The sequence below is a fragment of the Pelophylax lessonae genome, assembly GCF_965119305.1.
Source record: "Pelophylax lessonae genome assembly, chromosome: 11".
NCBI classification, from domain to species: domain Eukaryota; kingdom Metazoa; phylum Chordata; class Amphibia; order Anura; family Ranidae; genus Pelophylax; species Pelophylax lessonae.
Genome location: NC_138778.1, coordinates 142094323 through 142113723, shown reverse-complemented (window position 1 = coordinate 142113723; position 19401 = coordinate 142094323). Strand labels below are relative to the sequence as shown.

At 48.8% G+C, this 19401-nt stretch overlaps 1 protein-coding gene across 1 annotated transcript in view; it reads left to right on the top strand.

Moving 5' to 3' along the window:
• The window catches only part of TSEN54 (tRNA splicing endonuclease subunit 54), a 73463-nt gene that overhangs the window by 43196 nt on the left and 10866 nt on the right, over positions 1–19401 (top strand). The window contains exon 10 of the mRNA XM_082271397.1: positions 3478–3594. Within this exon, the coding sequence (XP_082127523.1) occupies positions 3478–3594 (117 nt within the window). The remainder of the gene's footprint in view (positions 1–3477; positions 3595–19401) is intronic.

Sequence of the window (19401 nt, the reverse complement as noted above, 5' to 3'; positions counted from 1 at the left end):
CTCATTGAAAACTGAGCATGAGCAGAGCTGCCACCACAGCTGCAGAATCCTTAGCTGAATTGGGGACATGAACAGAAGGTGGAGATGGAGAGCAGCAGGATCAACCTGTTTTTTTTGCAGAGTACAGAAAAATAATTCTATAGTGAGTGAGTATGACCAGCATGTAATACACCATTTATTGATAGTTTTTTATGATGTGGGTTTAGTGACACATTGAAGTGGGAGTAAACTCCCTTGGTTGATTTTTACTTATAGGAAAGCCTATAATAAGGCTTACCTATAGATCAGGGGTGTCAAACTCAATGGCATTGCAGGCCGCATCAGTAGTGTGCTTGCCCTTTAAAGGGCCAGTTGTATCTGAGCTGAGTACAGGGTTTAGGAGTGCCTTACATGTAGAGTTCAGGACTATGCTATGTACAGAGTGCAGAGTTCAGGACTATGCTATGTGCAGAGTTCAAGAGTGCTTTACATACAGAGTGCAGGGTCCTGGGGAACAGAGTCCAGTATTCAGGAGTGTGCTGTGTACAGAGCGCAGGGTTTAGGGGTGCGCTATGCACAGTTTGAAACCCCAACTCCCCTTCCCGCAACGCTTCCTCCCATCTTTTTCACCTACCTGGCCTGAATACTGGACATCATTAGAGGAAAGACTCTGCAGACACTGTTTACTTAATGATGTTTACTTAATGCAGACACTGCTCTTTGATACTTCCTGGATAGGCGGGGATACTCGTCTTTCCTCCAATGATGAATACCGGCTGTCCATCGGGCCGGCTTTAAAAGACTGCTGTTAGTGTGGGGGCTCCACCTCTACTGTTGAAGTCAGCGCTCAATAGGCTTAGATGTAACGTGTATAGGGGGCGGAGCCTTCCCTGCTGCTCGGTGTATCCTCTCAGCTGTGCGATCTAATTTTTACAAGCATGACTCCAAGTGGCTGTTTGTGAGTATATTGATTTTAATAAACGGCTGTTACCAGCTTATCCACACGGAGAGCATTCGATTTCTTTTTGCTTCTTTGCTTATGTGGTGATCTCTATGTGCCCTGTGTGAAAGCGGCACCATCGCTGTTACCTTGTCCCTGTGCATCCGTCTGAGACCTCCTTACCATTTGGTGACACCTGCCTGTGACCCCAGAGGGGTAAAAAAGCTTTTTTTGACTGGGTCAAATCTTAAGGTGAGAGGCTTTGATCTCTGGTTGCAGTGGAGTGAAGCACAATATCATATATTAATCACGTGTGTGGTGGCCATTACTTTGAGGATTGGAATGCACATATTTATGGACATTTCATTTCATGATTTTGAGTGTATGCACATATTGATTTATTGACACTTATTTATTTTTTGATTTTTTTTGTGTGATATTGGGAAGCACTTATGATTTACGGTCATTGAGTTTGCTTATTTACACATATTGTCATTATCAGGGTTCATACGGTCCTGGAAATCCTGGAGAAGTTTTGGAATTTTTAGATGACACTTTCCAGGCCTGGAAAGGTCATGGAAAATTGGGAAACACCCTAGGTTTTGGAAAAGTCATGGAATTAAATTACTGTGGAGGAGCGGGGAGTGGCGGGAAGCGGATGCTTAATTATTTTATGATAATTATATTGCCACATACTGCATTTACATTTCGCTGTATTAGCGTCCTTCCGGGTCTGCAGTATGCGGGTGCTGTCATTGGCCAGCAGCAGCCGAAGAGATGACCCAATCAGGCAGCGGGGCGGGCCGGCCGCGGTTTGCCTGGAGACACTGTGACTGGCTAGCAGCAGCAGTAACAGCCGGGAGATTATCAACCAATGAGGCAGCGGAAGCGTCACTGGAGGGCGGGCCAGCCACATGAACGTGATGATGACGCGGAAGGGGGCGGTAAACGTTTCGGTTACCGCACCCCCGCGTCATCACTTTCATGCGGCCGGCCCGCCCTCCAGTGACGCTTCCGCTGCCTCATTGGTTGATAATCTCCCGGCTGTTACTGCTGCTGCTAGCCAGTCACAGTGTCTCCAGGCAAACCGCGGCCGGCCCTCCCCGCTGCCTGATTGGGTCATCTTCTCAGCTGCTGCTGGCCAGTGACTGGCAGTAAGGGCAAACTGCGGACCCGGAAGGACACCTACCTGTACCAGTGCTATACGCTGAATGTAAAAATGCCCCCCCCCCCCAGTGTTCTTTAGCCCCCCCAGTGCTCTTAGTCCCCCCCAGTGCTCTTAGTCCCCCCCCCCCACCGGTGCTCTTCAGCTCCCCACAGTGCTTTTCATCCCCCCCCCCCCATGCTTTCTGGCTCCCCCAGTGCTCTCCAGCTCCCTGGCTCCACCCTCAGTGATTTCCAGTTCCCCCCAGACAGTGCTCTCCAGTCCCCCCCTCTCCCCCTGGTTTTCCATGCTCCCCCCCCCGCGCCTTCCAACCCCCCTGCAATGCTTTCCAAACCCCCCCTTAATTCTCTCCAGTCCCCCCCCCCCCGTGCCCTTCAGCTCCTCCAGTGCTCTCTGCTTCCCCTGTGCTCTTCTATCTTCTATCATGTCTGCAGTCTCTGACCTTCTCTTGTATCATGTCCGCAGCCTCTGACTACCTCCTGTATCATGTCCGCAGCCTCTGACTACCTCCTGTATCATGTCCGCAGCCTCTGACTACCTCCTGTATCATGTCCGCAGCCTCTGACCACCTCCTGTATCATGTCTGCAGTCTCTGACCTTCTCTTGTATCATGTCTGCAGCCTCTTACCACCTCCTGTATCATGTCCGCAGCCTCTGACCACCTCCTGTATCATGTCCGCAGCCTCTGACCACCTCCTGTATCATGTCTGCAGCCTCTGACCTTCTCCTGTATCATGTCCGCTAAATGTACAGTGTGTGTCGTAAAACTTTGACATTTCGAACATGGGAGAGGCAGCGCTGTCTAGCCACGTTTGCCTGAAGTGACACCGGCTCCCAGCTGCGACAGTGGTGCCATCTCATCCACTGTAAAACAAGGGACCGTTTTGAGTCACGCTATATCCTGTACAAAGATTGTCATTTATTTTAGTAAAAATATGCTGGGTGTGACATGAATTTTCTTCTTATTTAACATGTATACATAGACATTTCATGAAACATTAGGTCATGAATATTTACGTGAAGTCATGGAAAAGTCATGGAATTTTATTGGTGAAAATGTGTATGAACCCTGCATTATACATATATTTTTTTTTACATATTCACTATTCATTTTTCTGGTGCAGCACCTGTTTGTTTTGAATTACATGATCAGCTTTGCTGTAAGGATACACAAATCTTAAATCACTCATATGAGGTCTGCCAATGTGTGGAATCTGGGAATTATTGCAATTGTGGCCATCTGTAGTGTAGTGTTTGTTGTAGGTTTAATATTTTTGACTGTGTCATATGCAGTTTAGTTTTGGATGTACATATTTTAGGTTTACTGTGCTTTAATGGCACCTTATAAGACACAATTCACCCAACCTACAGAATTGCCTTTCTGTTTTACCAGGATTCAAAATATGCCAAACCTTCCACAGATCCACTTTAACCTGTATCAGGCTGATGGAACCTCGGTATTCAAGAAGTCTAAACCAGGGAAGCCCTATGCACATTTGTGTGTACGAAGGTGGGTATCTGGGTGAAACCCCATTGCTCAGAATAACACAAGACTTCTTCAGGTTGGTTGTCATTGTCACTGGAAGACTCACCAGGTGTGAGTGGGAGAAGTACAGTGCCAGGTACATTGTTATCCTTTACTGACTAAGATCAGCTAAACATGGGTTGCTGCTTATGTGTGCTAATATTTGGTTCTGTGCACATAACATGTTATCCATTTACGGACCGCCTGCCGCAGTTTTACGTCAGTACTTTTATGTTAAATACCAGAGTTATGGCAGCAGATAGCAGATACCCCGGTATTTTTTAAACAGCGGGCGGTCTGCTTTAACATGAGGGTGGTCTCATCAGATTTACCGCGGGATCACCTTTATGGTCGGCAGGAGAGGTGCTCCCCCCCTCCTGCCGCTTCCCGGTCGACCGGAGCCGTCGGTAGCAGGGAAAACGATCCGGTCCACTGTCCCCTCAGGCAGGAAGTCGAGTAAGGGCAAGATGGCCTCCACTCCACTCTTTGGCCTTGGAGGACCGGAGCGATGTCATATACATCGCTTCCTAGCAACCGATTTAAAGAGCCCATTTTTTTTCAACATGGAAAAAAAATGACTTTTTTTTTTTTTTTTTTTTTTAAAGGTATTTTTATTAATAAACATAAAACACAGACAACAGTCCGATATAAACCAGAAAGTACAACCAAGAAGGAAATAATGCATATCCAAAAATCATACAGACAGAAGTACAGGGTAGTAAGGCAAGTAACATCAACCACAGTAGCGCACATATAGCAACCTCAATTGACTGCCCCCGCCCCGCCTCTCCCGCACCAACCAGAGACTTCGTAGGATGATATTCAAAAAGTTTTTTCTTTTTTTTTTTTTTTTTTTTTTTTTTTTTTCCGTTTTTTTTTTTTTTTTTTTTTCCCCTAACAAAACCCTTCACGGAATGCATTCCTATCACATCAGCAAATATGCAACCCACCATATGGAAGAAGCACCACCCCCCTCCCAGCCCCGGGCACCCAATAGGTGAAAAAAAAAAAAAAAGAAAAACAAAACGTCCCCAAGGCGGAGCAATAAGTTTGACAGACAGTCACATAGCATCTCAGAAGTTTAGACCTCTCTGGACCCTAGAACCGAGTCCATCCAGGAGGACCATACCTTAGCAAATTTTTTCTTGGAACCCCTAGCCAGATATGTTAATTTATACATAGGAAGAGCATTGTTGACCAGTTCCACCCAGGCTGCCACCGTAGGCGGAGCGTCCTGTTTCCATCTCAGGGCAATCAATTTCTTGGCATAGAAAAAAAGTATACACAACAGAGTCCTCTGGGACTGCCGAATACCCTCCTCCCCCAGATTGCCAAGTAGGCATCTGTCCGGCGCGAGAATATTCGGCAGTGCCAATTTTTCCGCAATAAAGGTACATACCCCCTTCCAGAAGGACTGAATCAGCGGACATAACCAGACCATGTGAAAGAAGTCCCCCCTAACTTCCTGGCAGCGGAAACACAATGGGGAGGCAAGCCTTCCCATCGCAAAGAGACGGCAGGGAGTATAGTAAATTCTATGTAAATAATTCAGTTGAATAACCCTGTCCCCCGCAGCTATCAATCCATGGAACTGGGCACTGAGCAAATCATCCCAGTCCGCCAGTTCCAATTGAGGTATATCAGCCTGCCACTTTGCCCGAAGGGACCCCATCCTCCCCTCACCCTGGTCAAGAGTCAACCCATATAGTCGAGAGATGAGTTTAGTGTGGTCGGGATTCATCAATTCCTTTTCCAACCGAGTCGGAGCCAGGTGGACCCCCCGAAGACCAAATTGGGCCGCCACTGCGTGTCGAAGTTGCTGATACAGAAACCAGCACGTCAAGGGAATCCCCAGCTCCATCCTCAGCTCAGCAAAGGACTTAAAGGTCTGATTCACAAACAATTGGTGGGCATATTTTAAGTCAAATCCCGCCCACCTCCTAGAGGAATCCAACTTATGCAAATCTGGCAGTCCCGGGTTAAACCATATAGGAGCATTAGGGGATCTGTTGAAGGAAGAACCCCCCATTCTAACGTTACAAATATGCACAATTTTGTAGGATAATCTAAGGATAGCGGCACCCTCCTTCGGGTAAGGACCATTCCTATATAGTGAATTAAGGAGTGCCTCATAGGAGCCCATCACCGCTGCCGACGTGGTGACCGCTGCGTTCGGCAGGTCCGGGAAGAACCACGCATGGACATGTGTCAATTGAGCAGCCAAGTAGTAAGCCTGCAGATCAGGAGCCGCCAGACCCCCAGCGTGAGCGGGGAGTTTTAGCGTGCTGAACGAGATCCGCGCCGGCTTCCCACCCCATAGAAAAGAGATCAGTATGGATTCAATGCTTGCAAAGAACCGTTTGGGAAGGTACACCGGTGCCTGCCAAAAAAGATAGAGGAAGCGGGGCAGATAGATCATTTTAAATATATTGATTCTACCCATCAGGTTAAGGGGCAACTTGCTCCAGGTGACCAAGGTTTGTTTCAACCGTTGTATCAGTGGAGTAATATTGTTGTCAACGTACATGCCCACCGGTTGCTGAATGACCACACCCAGGTATCGAAATTTAGTCACCACCTGAAGGCTACGTGGAAGCACTAGGTCAGGTGCCCGATTAGGGTCGAGGGGGAACGCCACCGACTTATCCCAGTTAACCTGGAATCCCGAGAATCGCCCGAAGGATTCTATCACCTCCAGGGCAGCATCCAGGGACTCCCGGGAGTCAGCCAAATAAAGCAGCATGTCATCGGCATATAGAGATGTTTTCTCTTCCAGCTCCCCCACCCTGCAACCACGTATCCTCTCATCACGCCTGAGCAAGTTGGCCAGTGGTTCCAGGGCCAGGGCAAACAGCAGGGGGGACAATGGGCACCCCTGCCTAGTGCCACGGGACACCGGAAATTGTTCAGTAACCCTGTTGTTGACACGCAAGCGCGCCACTGGCGAGTCATAGAGTAATCGCACCCATCTGATAAACTTTGGACCAAATCCCATCCTGCCCAGCACTGCGAATAAATAGGGCCACTCCACCGAGTCAAATGCTTTATGAGCATCCAAGGATAATATCAGTCTGGTGTCCACTCCAGAGGGTGGAGCCTGTAGGTTGATGAAGAGACGACGCAGGTTTATCGCCGTAGAGCGGCCTGGAATGAATCCAGTTTGGTCGGAGTGAATAATCTTAGAGACAACGTTATTCACCCTACGGGCCAAAACCTTTGCCATAATTTTGACGTCAGCATTGATCAGGGATATAGGCCTATAAGACTCGCAGTACATCGGGTCCTTTCCTGGCTTGGGTATCAACACTATCAGGGCCTCCCGAAGGGACGGTGGGAGCTTCCCAGTCTCAAAAGCTTCAGCATAAACCTTGGATAGTCGGGGGACTAGAGTCCCCGAGTAGGCTCTGTACCACTCAATCGGAAACCCGTCCATCCCCGGTGTCTTATTAGCCGCAAAAGAGGAAATCGCAGCCGCGATCTCCTCAGCAGTAATAGGGCCCTCAAGCGACACACTATCCTCCACCTCAAGCGTCTCCATCGGGATGTCCCGTAGGTAGGAGTCCAGTTCCTCTTGAGAGTAGGAGGCCCTTGAGGAGTACAAGGACTTAAAAAAATCTAGAAAGGCTCCCACTATCTCCGTGCCCTCCGTGCACCGCCGATGCTGGGCATCGTAAACACTGGCAATAGCCGTGACCGGGTGCTCAGAACGAGAGAGATACGCCAGAATCTTACTATTCTTATCGCCATATTCAAACACCCGCTGCTTTTGATAGAGTAATTTTTTCTGAGTCTTTTCTACTAAAATGAGATCCAGCTGCCGAGCACTGTCCCGCCACACAGAATAGTTCTCAGATGAGGGGTTTTTAATATATTCCAATTCAGCCTTAGTCGCCTCCGACTGGAGAGACTCCACCCTCCAGGCCCTATCCTCCCTGAGTTGCTTAATCACCCCGGACACTGAGCCCCGCATGGTAGCCTTGAAGGCATCCCACACCATAGCGCCAGAGGCCGTCTCCTGATTGACCAGCCAGAAATGAGCCATCTCCTTCTCAGTGATATTGAAAAAGATTTCCTCGTTGAGCCACTGAGGGCTCAACCTCCACAGTTTGTAACCGATTGAGGAGGAGAGGCCAATTGTAATAAGCAAAGGAGAGTGGTCCGAGACGGCCCTAGGCAAGTAGGAGACGGAAATTAGTCTCGGGAGCAAGTCCGGGGAGACCAAACATATATCCAACCTGGAGAGGGTTTTATAAGAGGCCGAGTAACAGGAATATTCTCTAGCGGTCGGGTTCCTCCACCTCCAGCAGTCCACCAACTGATACTTGTCGACTGAAGCCGCAAGAGAGGAAGAAGCCGACACATCGCCAGGATACCTATCCACCGCAGGGGACATCACTGCATTAAAATCACCCGCAATCAGCAAAGGCCCTTCGGCCACCTGCAACAATTGGGCCATTACCTTGTCCCAGAAGGCTAGTGTAAATGGGGGCGGGATATAAACAGACAAGAAAGTATACACCACATTCTCAATTTGCAATAAAACGATAACATATCGCCCATATAGATCGGTAACAACCCGTTTCACCAGGCACCGAAGTGAACGAGTCACCAGGATTGATACCCCCCTGGCGTGTGTGGAAAACATGGAGTGGAAGCCATGCGCCACAAACGCCCGCTTAAGGGCAAGAACCTTAGACCCAGTCAAATGTGTTTCCTGTAAAAATACAATCTGAGGGGTATATTTCTGTAAGTAATTAAAAACCAGGGCCCGTTTCACTTTATCGTTAAGCCCCCTAACGTTCCAGGAGAGCACAGTTAATTTGTCCACAGCCATGGTAAGAAAAAAGAGGACAGTCCCACGCTGATGAGGTCCCCCAAAAACCGGGCAACAGGGGGCGGTGCATCAACCGCCGTAGGAAGCGTCTGTAGACAGAAGGTAAGGAGCGCAGGAAGCATCCGTGAAGGGTAGAAACCAGTCCCGAAGAAACAAAAAAACAAAAAGTCCCCAACCCCCCACCCTGCCCGTAGCCCCAACATGCCCGAGCCTGAACCCCAAACCAAACCAAGTCAGTGGAACTAGTGGAGAACCGAACCTAAGTAACGTTCCTAGAATGCCACCATACAGTCACACCACATAGAAGTTACCATCCGGGAAGGGGAATCAGGAGTACACCTCCCACAGGTAAAGAAGAGGAGACGGGTAATAATCCAAGGCACAAAAAAAAGGGGTATCCCCAACCTTGCGACAGGCTCAGCATCCGGAGAGATATCAGGAAAAAAGAATACCCCACTCAGCAAAGTCCTCAGCCCCTGCCCAAGGAGTCCAGCCATTGAGCAGCATCCGCAGGATCCAGGAAGAATTGCGTCTTGCCTCCACACACCACACGTAATTTAGCAGGATACAACATACTGTAAGGTAGCTGCCGCTCCCTGAGACGTTTCTTGACATGCACAAATGCTGCTCTCTGTTTTTGCGTGCCCGCTGAGAAATCCGGAAAGATGGTAATGACAGCATTGTCAAAGCGGAGATCCGGTAGTTCCCTGGCCTTCCTCAGAGCTGCATCTCTATCCCTGTAGTGAAGGATCCTTGCCAGCAAGGGTCGGGGCCTAGCTCCCGGTGCAGGGGCCTTAAAGGGGACCCTATGAGCCCGCTCAACAGCAAATAGTGGGGAGAAGGAATCAGGGCCCAGCGCCTGTTTCAGCCAGGATTCTACAAAGGCCTCAGGATTTCTGCCTTCAGCTCCCTCCGGGAAGCCCAGGAATCGCAGATTATTGCGCCGCAGGCGGTCCTCCATGTCCCCTAACTTAGCCGCCTGGGCCTTCTGCTCCGCCTGTATGCCTCTAAGTGCTGCAGGGAGAGGGAATACATCGTCCTCTACGGAGCTTATACGGTGTTCTGCAGTGGTGACCCTCTGCCTGAGCTTGTGGACATCGTCTTTAAGGAGGGAGAAGTCCACCCTAAGAGCATCAATCTGGGATGTAAGGGAGGTCTGACACATTTTTATGGCATCCATTATTTGCGACAGGGTGGGTTCAGGTACCTGGGATATGCGTGGTCCCACAGGTTCTGCAGCGGTATGGGCACTCGGTGACAGCGCAGGCCATTCAGGACTGTCTCCCATCCAGGATGCGTGAGCAGCTGCAGCGGAGGTCCCGGCAGCGTGAGAGGATCGGGCGCCATCTTGGACCTGCGCCGAGGGATCCGGATCGCGATCCTCCGGGGACACCGGCCTGTCCCTGCCGTACTTCACCATAGCTGTCGGATGCGGGAGTGATCAGGGAGCCGAGGGAGGTAAGTAGACAGCGAAACAGAGCCCGGATGGCAAAGGATTAGGTACAGGAGAATCGATCGGCAGCGGAGCTAGGAGAAGAAGCTCCTCACATCCCGGAAGTCAGCCACGCCCCCTTTTTTTTTTTTTTTTTTAGTGTAGATGTGAAATCAGGTCTTTTTGACCCCAGATCTCACAATAAAGAAGACCTGTCCTGCTTATTTCTATTACAAGGGATGTTTGCATTCATTGTAATAGGAATAAGTGATCAAAAATGTAAAAAAAAAAAAAAAGTGTAAAAATAAAAGCTAAAATAAATAGGAAAAAACAAAAAAAAATTAAAGTGCCCTGTCTCTGTTAGCTCGTGCGCAGAAGCGAACGCATACACTAGTCGCACCCACATATGTAAACGGTTTTCAAACCACATGTGAGGTATCGCCGCGATCGTTGGAGCGAGAGCAATAATTGTAGCCCTAGACCTCTGTGACTATAAATTGGTAACCTGTAGAAATTTTAAGTGTCGCCTAAGGGGATTTTTAGGTACCAATGTTTGTCGCCATTCCACGAGCGTGCGCAATTTTGATGCATGACCTGTTGGGTATCTATTTACGCGGCATAACATTATTGTTCACATTATAGAAAAAATTGGGCTAACTTTACTGTTTTCTCGTTTTTTATTGAGAAAAGTGTATTTTTTCCGAAAATCTCTGCTAAAGAAAAAATTTATAAAATGTTTGGGGGTTCTAAGTAATTTTCTAGCAAAAAAAAAAAAAAAAAACGATTTTAACTTGTAAACAAGTGTCAGAAAAAGGCCCGGTCCGGAAGTGGTTATTCCAGCCATACACCCAGCTACCAATTCAAACATTTTAACCAATTGGATTTACAAAACAAGCACTACGTTCACTTTTAGTATCTAGTTGTTTGTTTTCAGTTTGATCCTTCTAAATATGTTAAATGACTGAAACAGCTGTTATAAATACCAATTATTTTTCTTGGATTCAATTAGAATATTTATTATTTATGGGATCTTGTTATTAAACATTTAGATTGGTATGTGTATGGCTGGTCAGACTTTGGGTATGGTTATGAATTATTCATTCCTATACACAATCATAAGTCACAGATAATAGTGACCCCTTAGCTCATGGGCTCTCATGAGAGAAGCACTACCATTAATAAATCCATGAACTATAAGTGTGCAACAATTTTGGGTTAGGCACCAAGCTTCTAGTATGGGGAGTCACTGTCATTACTAGTGCAAGAGCTCAAAAGGTTTTTGGGCAAGCTGAAAAATGGCTTGCGTTTGAGGTTTGATCTTTTCACTGTGCACAGGTCACAGATAACATTGCAGAGTTGAGTTAGGATATATATATATATATATATATATATATATATATATATATATATATATATATATATATATATATATATATATATATAGGAGATATATATAAATTTTATTATTTACATATATAGACACACTAGATTACCAAAAGTTTTGGGGCGCCTGCCTTAACTCGCACATGAACTTTAATGGTATCCCAGTCTTAGTCCGTAGGGTTCAATATTGAGTTGGCCCACCATTTGGACAATTTCATGCTCCCAACTTTTTGGGAACGGTTTGGGGACGGCCCCTTCCTGTTCCAACCTAACCGTGCACCAGTGCATAAAGCAAGGTCTATAAAGACATGGATGAGCGACTTTGGGGTGGAGGAACTTTAATGGCCTGCACAGAGTCCTGACCTCAACCCGATAGAACTCCTTTGGGATGAATTAGAGCGGAGACCGAGAGCCAGCCCTTCTCGTTCACATCATTGCTTGACCACACAAATGCTCTTCTGGAAGAATGGTCAAACATTCCCATAGACACACTCCTAAACCTTGTGGACAGCCTTCCCAGAAGAGTTTAAAACTGGTATAGCAGACTAACACTGGGATGCCACTAAAGTTCATAAGCTTTTAAAGGCAGGCATCCCTATACTCTTGGTAATATGGTGTGTGTGTGTGTGTGTGTGTATATGTATATATATATATATATATATATATATATATATATATATATATATATATATATATAATCTATCACACACACAGAGAATATTGTATGTATATATACACCTGTACATCCTCTCAACCACTGATATGGAGTATATCTGACTAGAACAATCTTGGGAGTAGACAGAGGGCCTTTCATTTATTATTTGCTCCTTAAACAATTTGTAGTAGTTTCTAACCTTATAGAGGCCAGGGCCTGGGATATTCATTCAGAATCTTCCATGTATATATACACTACCACAAAAAGGTATGGGCATACAATGCTGAAAGGCGTTGGATGGAGCTGGGTGTGACTATGGGGGAGATGGGGGTTCTGAACAGGGTTGAGGACTCTGCAGGGCTCTGTAAGGGATTCTGGAGGGAGCTGGGAGCCACTTTGGGGTATGAGGTCTCTAGAGAGGTCTGTGCAACTCTCCAGGAGGCTGGGGGCTTTCTGGAGCACTGTGGTAAGCTAGAGTGCCCTTCAGGGACTAGGGGGTAATGTGGGACACTGTTGGAGTTTTGGGCCAGGAGGAAATGTGGGAGGTTAACAGGGGTGGGCTTGTGGAGGCTGAGGGCCCTCAGGGGGCCTCAGAGCTCTTTGGGGGGGTTGAAAGGCACGATGGGCCACTAAGGGAACTGAAAGCGCAGGAGGTCTGCAGCTGGCTCGAGGTCTAAAGGAGGAGGGGAGAGGAGGGAAAACCCCTGCTTCAGAGGGTTACACTGGTTTATACATTAGGATGACTTCTCTTTCCTAATCTAAGCACCATTATTCTTTTTTTGCCATATGACTTTGCTGTCTTTAGGCATTTAAACAGAAGCACAGATCAGTGAAATGCAAAGGGGCCTTAGATTTAAGAAAATACTGAAACATTGAAATGATCTACCTTTTTTTTTTTAAGTAGATTCAGTATATAGTCATAGAGTTATTATATTGTTGTGCTATAATGAATTACCAAAACTACACTTAAGAATTTTGGTTTGTTTTTGTATTCAATAAAAAAAAAAAGGATTCCTTTAGGTAAAAAGAAGAAAAAGAGCTGCATATTGGCATTTTAGACCCCATAGGGGCAAATGGGTACAAAATAGGGTAACTAGGGTTTTCTTTAGAAAATAAGCTAGTGCTTCACTAAACTATACACACCTCAAAGAGTGTATCAAACTGTTTTTTTCTCTTACGTCCTCCGACAGTCGCCGCCCCTCATAAGTTATCACTATTGGGTATTGACTTCCGCTCCGCAGGAGTAGCTAGGTATAAGACTTAGTTAAAAGAACAAAAGCATTTAGCATAGACACACCCATGGGGGCTGTCCCACTGGTCAATACCCCCCTGCAGTAATCCCTCCCTACTCAGTTTGTCTCTGCCTAGCGTCAGGAGTAGGAGCAGGCTTTCCTGTGCTGGTTCTTCAGTCTCAGAATTTCTTATCTTTTCTTTGATCTTTATTTGCAAAATGTCCGTTTTTTCTTTGCTTTACTAGCTGTTTATTTTGTCAGCTTTAGTTTAGTCGGATCTTCGGATGAAGATGGATCATGCGGAGCTGGGAATCGGACTGGCCGCCCTGGCTCTCCAGGGCAGAGGGTCAGATGGATCCCCAGCCCGCCATCGAGCGTTCGGCTATGGTTCGCCCTGGCGCTATGAACGACCCATCCCTGCTCGCAGCAGGGATGCAGCCTGTGAGGTGGCTACCTCACTGGACAAATCTGCGGTTCTGTGCTGCAGTGTCCTGCGTTTTTTGGCTGACGGCATTCCCTTTCATCTGAGGACAGAGGCTTTCCGTTCATAGAGGCACCCCACGCCATCCGGTACAGGTAAGTACTTTCTGTGTGGGGAGCTCTGTCTGGGGTGGCAGTCCTGTGTTGCTGTGTGTCCCCTCATGTCTGTGCGTTTGTGAGGCTCCCTGATGCGATCCCTGCGGGGGTCTTCTTTAATACACTGCTGGCACTGTGTGGGGGCCCCTCTCCTGTGTCACTTTTAGTGTTTGGGAGGTGCAGACTGTGTGTGAGGCGACCGCTGCGGCTAAAAGGCCCACCCCTGTTAACCTCCCACATTTTGGATGTGTGGGCTTTTACTATAGCTTGCTATGTAGTGATTTTGGCGCCATCTTGTGTGTGGCAGAACGATCGTTCCGAGCACGTCGGCCGCCATCTTGCCAAAGCCTTCCATTCATTCCTATGGGCAGCCATTTTCCCTGGGCCTTGCAGCATATAGTTCAGCTTCTGGTGACCTATCTTCCTTTTCCTCTGGAGCAGCGATCGGTGTGGTAACACTCTGTGGGGTTCTGCAGACTGTCTCTTCCATGTCTCTCTGTTCTATCCTTCCTGGCTCAGTTTTGTCCCTTTTGGGGGGTCTGTGTACACGGTGCTTATAGCGGTGGGCTGCGCTATCCGCAGCGCTTTTAAAGGGCCAGTACTTTTACTTATTGGTTTTTACAATGGATTCTCAGGACAGCAAATTCCCTCCAGCCTTGGTGGGGGACCCCAGTTCTGCTGAACCCCCCGTTATACCTAATTTGGCCACTGTGGTGGCGTCTTTGGTGTCAAAAATGGAGGTGCTGATGGCTGAACGTGCTGCTAGGAAAAGGCCCAGATTATCTTTCTCCTCTAATTCAGATGGTGATGTGGCTGCTGTGGCTGGCGTGCCCTTTTTTTTAGGGTCTCGCTCGTCCCTGGACCCTCTGGGGTCTGAGGGGGAGGCGGAGGTGGAGGGGGTTGATGACTCTTCCCCGGGGTCGCCTGAAGAACGCGCACACATGGATGATTTGTTTTCTTCTGTGAAAGAAACACTACATTTGGAGGATGAGCCCACTCCTCCGGCCATTGTGTCCTCATTTGGTACACATAGGGTCCGCAAGTCGGCGCAGGTTTTTCCCTGCCCCGCTCAGTTTCATCACACAGTGAATGAACAATGGCGCAGTTTAAAACGACTGCCTAGTCGGTTTAAACTGCTGTACCCCTTTGCGCCTTCTACGGATGCACGCTGGTGCGTGGCCCCCAAGGTGGATCACGCTGTGGCCATGTTAAACAAGGCTACTCTGGTTCCCACTGAGGATACCCCGGTGTTCCGGGATCCTACGACAGGAGGTTGGAGTCTCTTGCCCGCCATGCCTATGCGGTGGCGGGCTCTATGCTCAAACCTATTTTCGCTTCTGTCATGGTGGCTCAGGCGGTGGCGGACTGGACTGAGGTGCTTAGACGCACTCTCGTGACGGATTCTGCCCCACCTGCTACGCTGGAAATGGTGGACCAAATTCATCAAGGGGTCATGTTTTTGTGCGATGCGGCCTTAAATGAGGCCCCTTTGGCTGCACGCCTGTCTAGTGTTGCGGTGCTTAACCGTCGACTGATCTGGCTGAAGAGCTGGTCGGCTGACTAGACGTCACGGAAAACGGTGGCTGACTTTCCTTTTGCTGGGTCTCGCCTTTTTGGCGAGGCCTTGGATACTTTGGTGAAAGGAGTCACTGGGGGCAAAGCACTCTGCTGCCCCAGAATCCGAAGAACAAGTCCTTTCGCGGCAAGCGGGGTCCCGCCTTTAGACCCACTCAGGGGTCCTTTCGTGCCTTTAAGTCACAATTCAAGGGCAAACCTTTCAAGGGCCAAGGTGGCCAGAAGAAGCCCTGGGCGGGTAAGCAAAAGTCCGGCCATGCCGGTGTTCCGTGAGAATTACCTACCCCGTGAGAAAAACCTACCCTGGCAGTGCGCATGCTCACAGCTCCTAGTGCGCATGCGCACTAGTATGAAATGATGGTTGTTCCGTGAAAAAAACCTACCATCGCGGCGGGTACGTTAAAACAGCTGGGCTGCAATATGAGTAAGCTCCGCTCCGGTCCCTGTCACTTCCCTGATCTTGTCTACTAAATATAAAAGCGGCTCTCGGCTCCGTCATTAATGTTGTCATACAGCCGCCGCCGGTTTTATTTTTAGTAGCCAAGACCAGGGAAGTGTCAGGGATAGCAGCGGAGATGACTCATATTTCTGGCGAGCTGTTTTAATGTAAACCGCCGCGTTGCAGACACTTTCGTACACCGGAAGTGACGAGGGGTAGGTTTTTCTCACGGGTAGGTATTTCTCACGGAACACCGGCACGGCGGCTCAGCCCACCTCTGCCTGAAGGGACGTCCTCACCCGTTTCAGGGGTGGGGGGACGTTTGCGCGGTTTCCTCCAACCTTGGCTGCTCCGTATTCCGGACAGGTGGGTTCAGGAAATCATTCGATCAGGATACAAGATTGAATTCCTTTCACGGCCGGCGGACAGATTCTTTCCCTCAAATCTTCATTTGACCCCAGGGCGTTTACAGGACCTGCATCAAGCGGTGCAGGACCTCCTGGTCCAGGGGGTAATTGTCCCGGTGCCTCACGGGACAGGTTTTGGGGGTTTTACTCCAATCTGTTCACTGTGCCCAGAAAGGAGGGCAAGGTGCGTCCTATCCTGGACTTGAAAGCTCTGAATCGCTTTGTGCGCGTTCGGAAGTTCCGCATGGAATCCCTCCGCTCAGTGGTGGCCTCCCTGAGTCCAGGAGAATTCCTGGCCTCTATCGACCTGAAGGATGCTTATCTGCACATCCCCATTTTTGAGGGTCATCAGAGGTACCTTCGGTTTGCCATTGTGGAGGACCATTATCAGTTTGTAGCGTTACCTTTCGGTCTCGCTTCGGCTCCAAGGGTCTTTACCAAAGTGTTGGGCCTGTTGAGGGCACAGAGCATTGCGGTCTTGGGATATCTGGACGATCTTCTGTTAAGATCGAATGCCAGTCAGAGCCTGACGGGCGATCTGTCAACTACGGTACAGACGCTACAGGAGTTCGGTTGGACCATCAACGTTCAGAAGTCGACGTTGTCTCCTTCGGTTCATCTTCCCTATCTAGGAATGTTTCTGGACTCTGCTCAAGTGAAGGTTTTTCTGCCGGAGGACAAGCTCCGGACCCTTCAAAACGAGGTCAGGTCCCTCGGGGACAACCAGTCCTCGTCACTCCTGTATCCGGTGACTGGGTTGATGGTATGAGCCTTCGAGGCGATACCATTTGCTCAGTTTCACACTCGGTCTCTCCAAGCGGAGATCCTGGCCAGGTGGGACAGACTACCTCAGTCCTTGGATCTGAGGGTCTCGTTGAGTCGCCAGACCAGAATGGGTCTTCTGTGGTGGCTTCAGTCCCCGGCTGTGTCAGAAGGAAGATGCTTCCGTCCGTTGCTGTGGACAGTGATTACCACGGATGCCAGCCTGTCGAGCTGGGGTGGAGTCCTGGGCAACCTTTCTGCCCAGGGCACTTGGTCGGAGGAGGAATCCTCCCTTCCGATCAACGTATTGGAATTGAGAGCAATCAAACTCTGTCTCTTCCAATGGTCGGAGCGACTTCGGGGCCGTCCTGTTCGGGTACAGACGGACAATGTTACCGCGATGGTTTACATGAACCACCAAGGGGGCACCAGGAGTGCCAGGTCGGCCCGGGAGGTGACCGACATTCTGTCCTGGGCCGAGACTCATGTCCCGGCGATTTCGGTAGTTCACATTCCGGGTGTGGAGAATTGGCAGGCCGACTATCTGAGCCGCCAGACCCTGGACCAGGGGGAATGGTCCCTACACCCGGAGGTCTTCCAAATGCTGTGTGCGGAGTGGGGATCCCCGGACGTGGATCTGTTCGCGTCTCGGCTAAACCTCAAGGTGGAAAGGTTCGTGGCAAGGACGCGCGATCCGCGGGCAGACGCCTCGGATGCGTTGGTGGCCCCTTGGCATCAGTATCGTCTGATGTATGCCTTTCCTCCGATTCAGCTGTTGTCCAGGTTCCTTCGCAGGCTAGCCTCGGAACCGAACTTGGTGATCTTAGTGGCGCCGGACTGGCCACACCGGTCCTGGTACGCCGACGTTGTTCATCTGGCGGTCGAGCCTCCTTGGCGGCTGCCACTGCGGGAAGATCTGCTGTCTCAGGGACCGATCTTCCATCCTGCTTTACAGTCGCTGGCTTTAACGGCCTAGCTGTTGAAAGTCAGGTCCTGAGAGACAGGGGTCTCTCCCCAGAGGTTATTCCTACGTCTTGCGACCTCATTCGTCTTTTCTCCCTAAGGTGGTCTCTGATTTTCACCGTAATGAGGACATTGTTTTGCCTTTGCTCTGTGCGAAGCCTAAGCATCCTAAGGAGGTTGCATTGCATTCCTTGGATGTTGTCAGGGCGATCAGGGTATGCCTGTCGTCCACTGAATCCTTTCGGAAATCGTATTCCCTTTTTGTCCTTCCTGAGGTACCTCGGAAGGGCATGGCTGCGTCTGCAGCGACCATTGCCAAATGGATCAGACAGACCATTGAACAGGCCTATGCTTTGAAGGAACGGGTTCCAACCTTCCCTGTTAAGGCGCACTCTACCAGATCATTGAGTACGTCCTGGGCATACCGGCATCAAGCCTCGGTGGCCCAGGTGTGCAAGGCTGCGACTTGGTAGTCGGTGCACACCTTTTCAAAATTCTATAAGGTGGATGTTCTGGCATCAGCTGATGCCTCCTTTGGCCGCAAAGTTCTCAGTGAGGCAGTGCCATAGGGGACCCTTGTTTTTTTGTGGGTCCCTGGCTGTTGGGGTTGTTTATACCCTGGGTTATTTGCTTTCCTGGGCTGTTGCTCCTGTTGAGCCTTTTCTGTTGCACAGAAGGTTCTCTTACTGTGCGTGTAAGGTTCCTTTCTCTGATGTGGGTACTGCGTTTCCTTTTCTACGGTTGCGTCTCCCACCTCTCATGTCTACACTGCTTTGGGACATCCCAATAGTGATGACTTATGAGGGGCGGCGACTGTCGGAGGACGTAAGAGAAAACTGAATTTTTGTAAAATCTTACTGTAAAATTCCTTTCTCTGAGTCCTCCGACAGTCACCGCCCCGCCCCTCTTTTGGGGGTTTTTTCTTGTACACCTACTACTATTCTACCAAACTGAGTTGGGAGGAATTACTGCAGGGGGGTATTGACCAGTGGGACAGCCCCCATGGGTGTGTCTATGCTAAATGCTTTTGTTCTTTGAACTAAGTCTTATGCCTAGCTACTCCTGCGGAGCGGAAGTCAATACCCAATAGTGATGACTTATGAGGGGCGGCGACTGTCGGAGGACTCAGAGAAAGGAATTTTACGGTAAGATTTTACAAAAATTCAGTTTTTCTCAAATTGTTATGACCAAATTCTTGTTTCACTTTGTCCTCTATCAGAGCCATTTTGGAATGGGGTAGTCTGCCTTCATTTAATCTGTGTGATCTCAGTGTTTTAAGGATAAAAGCGGTAGTGTCTGCATCTTTTTAAGAAGTGCACATGCCTTATGGCTTTGCAGTAAGATCATGCCTGCTGCGCAAATATTTTATATAAAGCATAAATGGTGATACAATGCTCATTAGACTGAACAGTAACCCTTTTTCTCTTACGTCCTCCGACAGTCGCCGCCTCTTCATATTCGTCACATATGGGGTATTAGACTTTGCTCCGAAGGAGTAGCTAGGCAACAGAATATGTTAACAATAAAGCTTTAA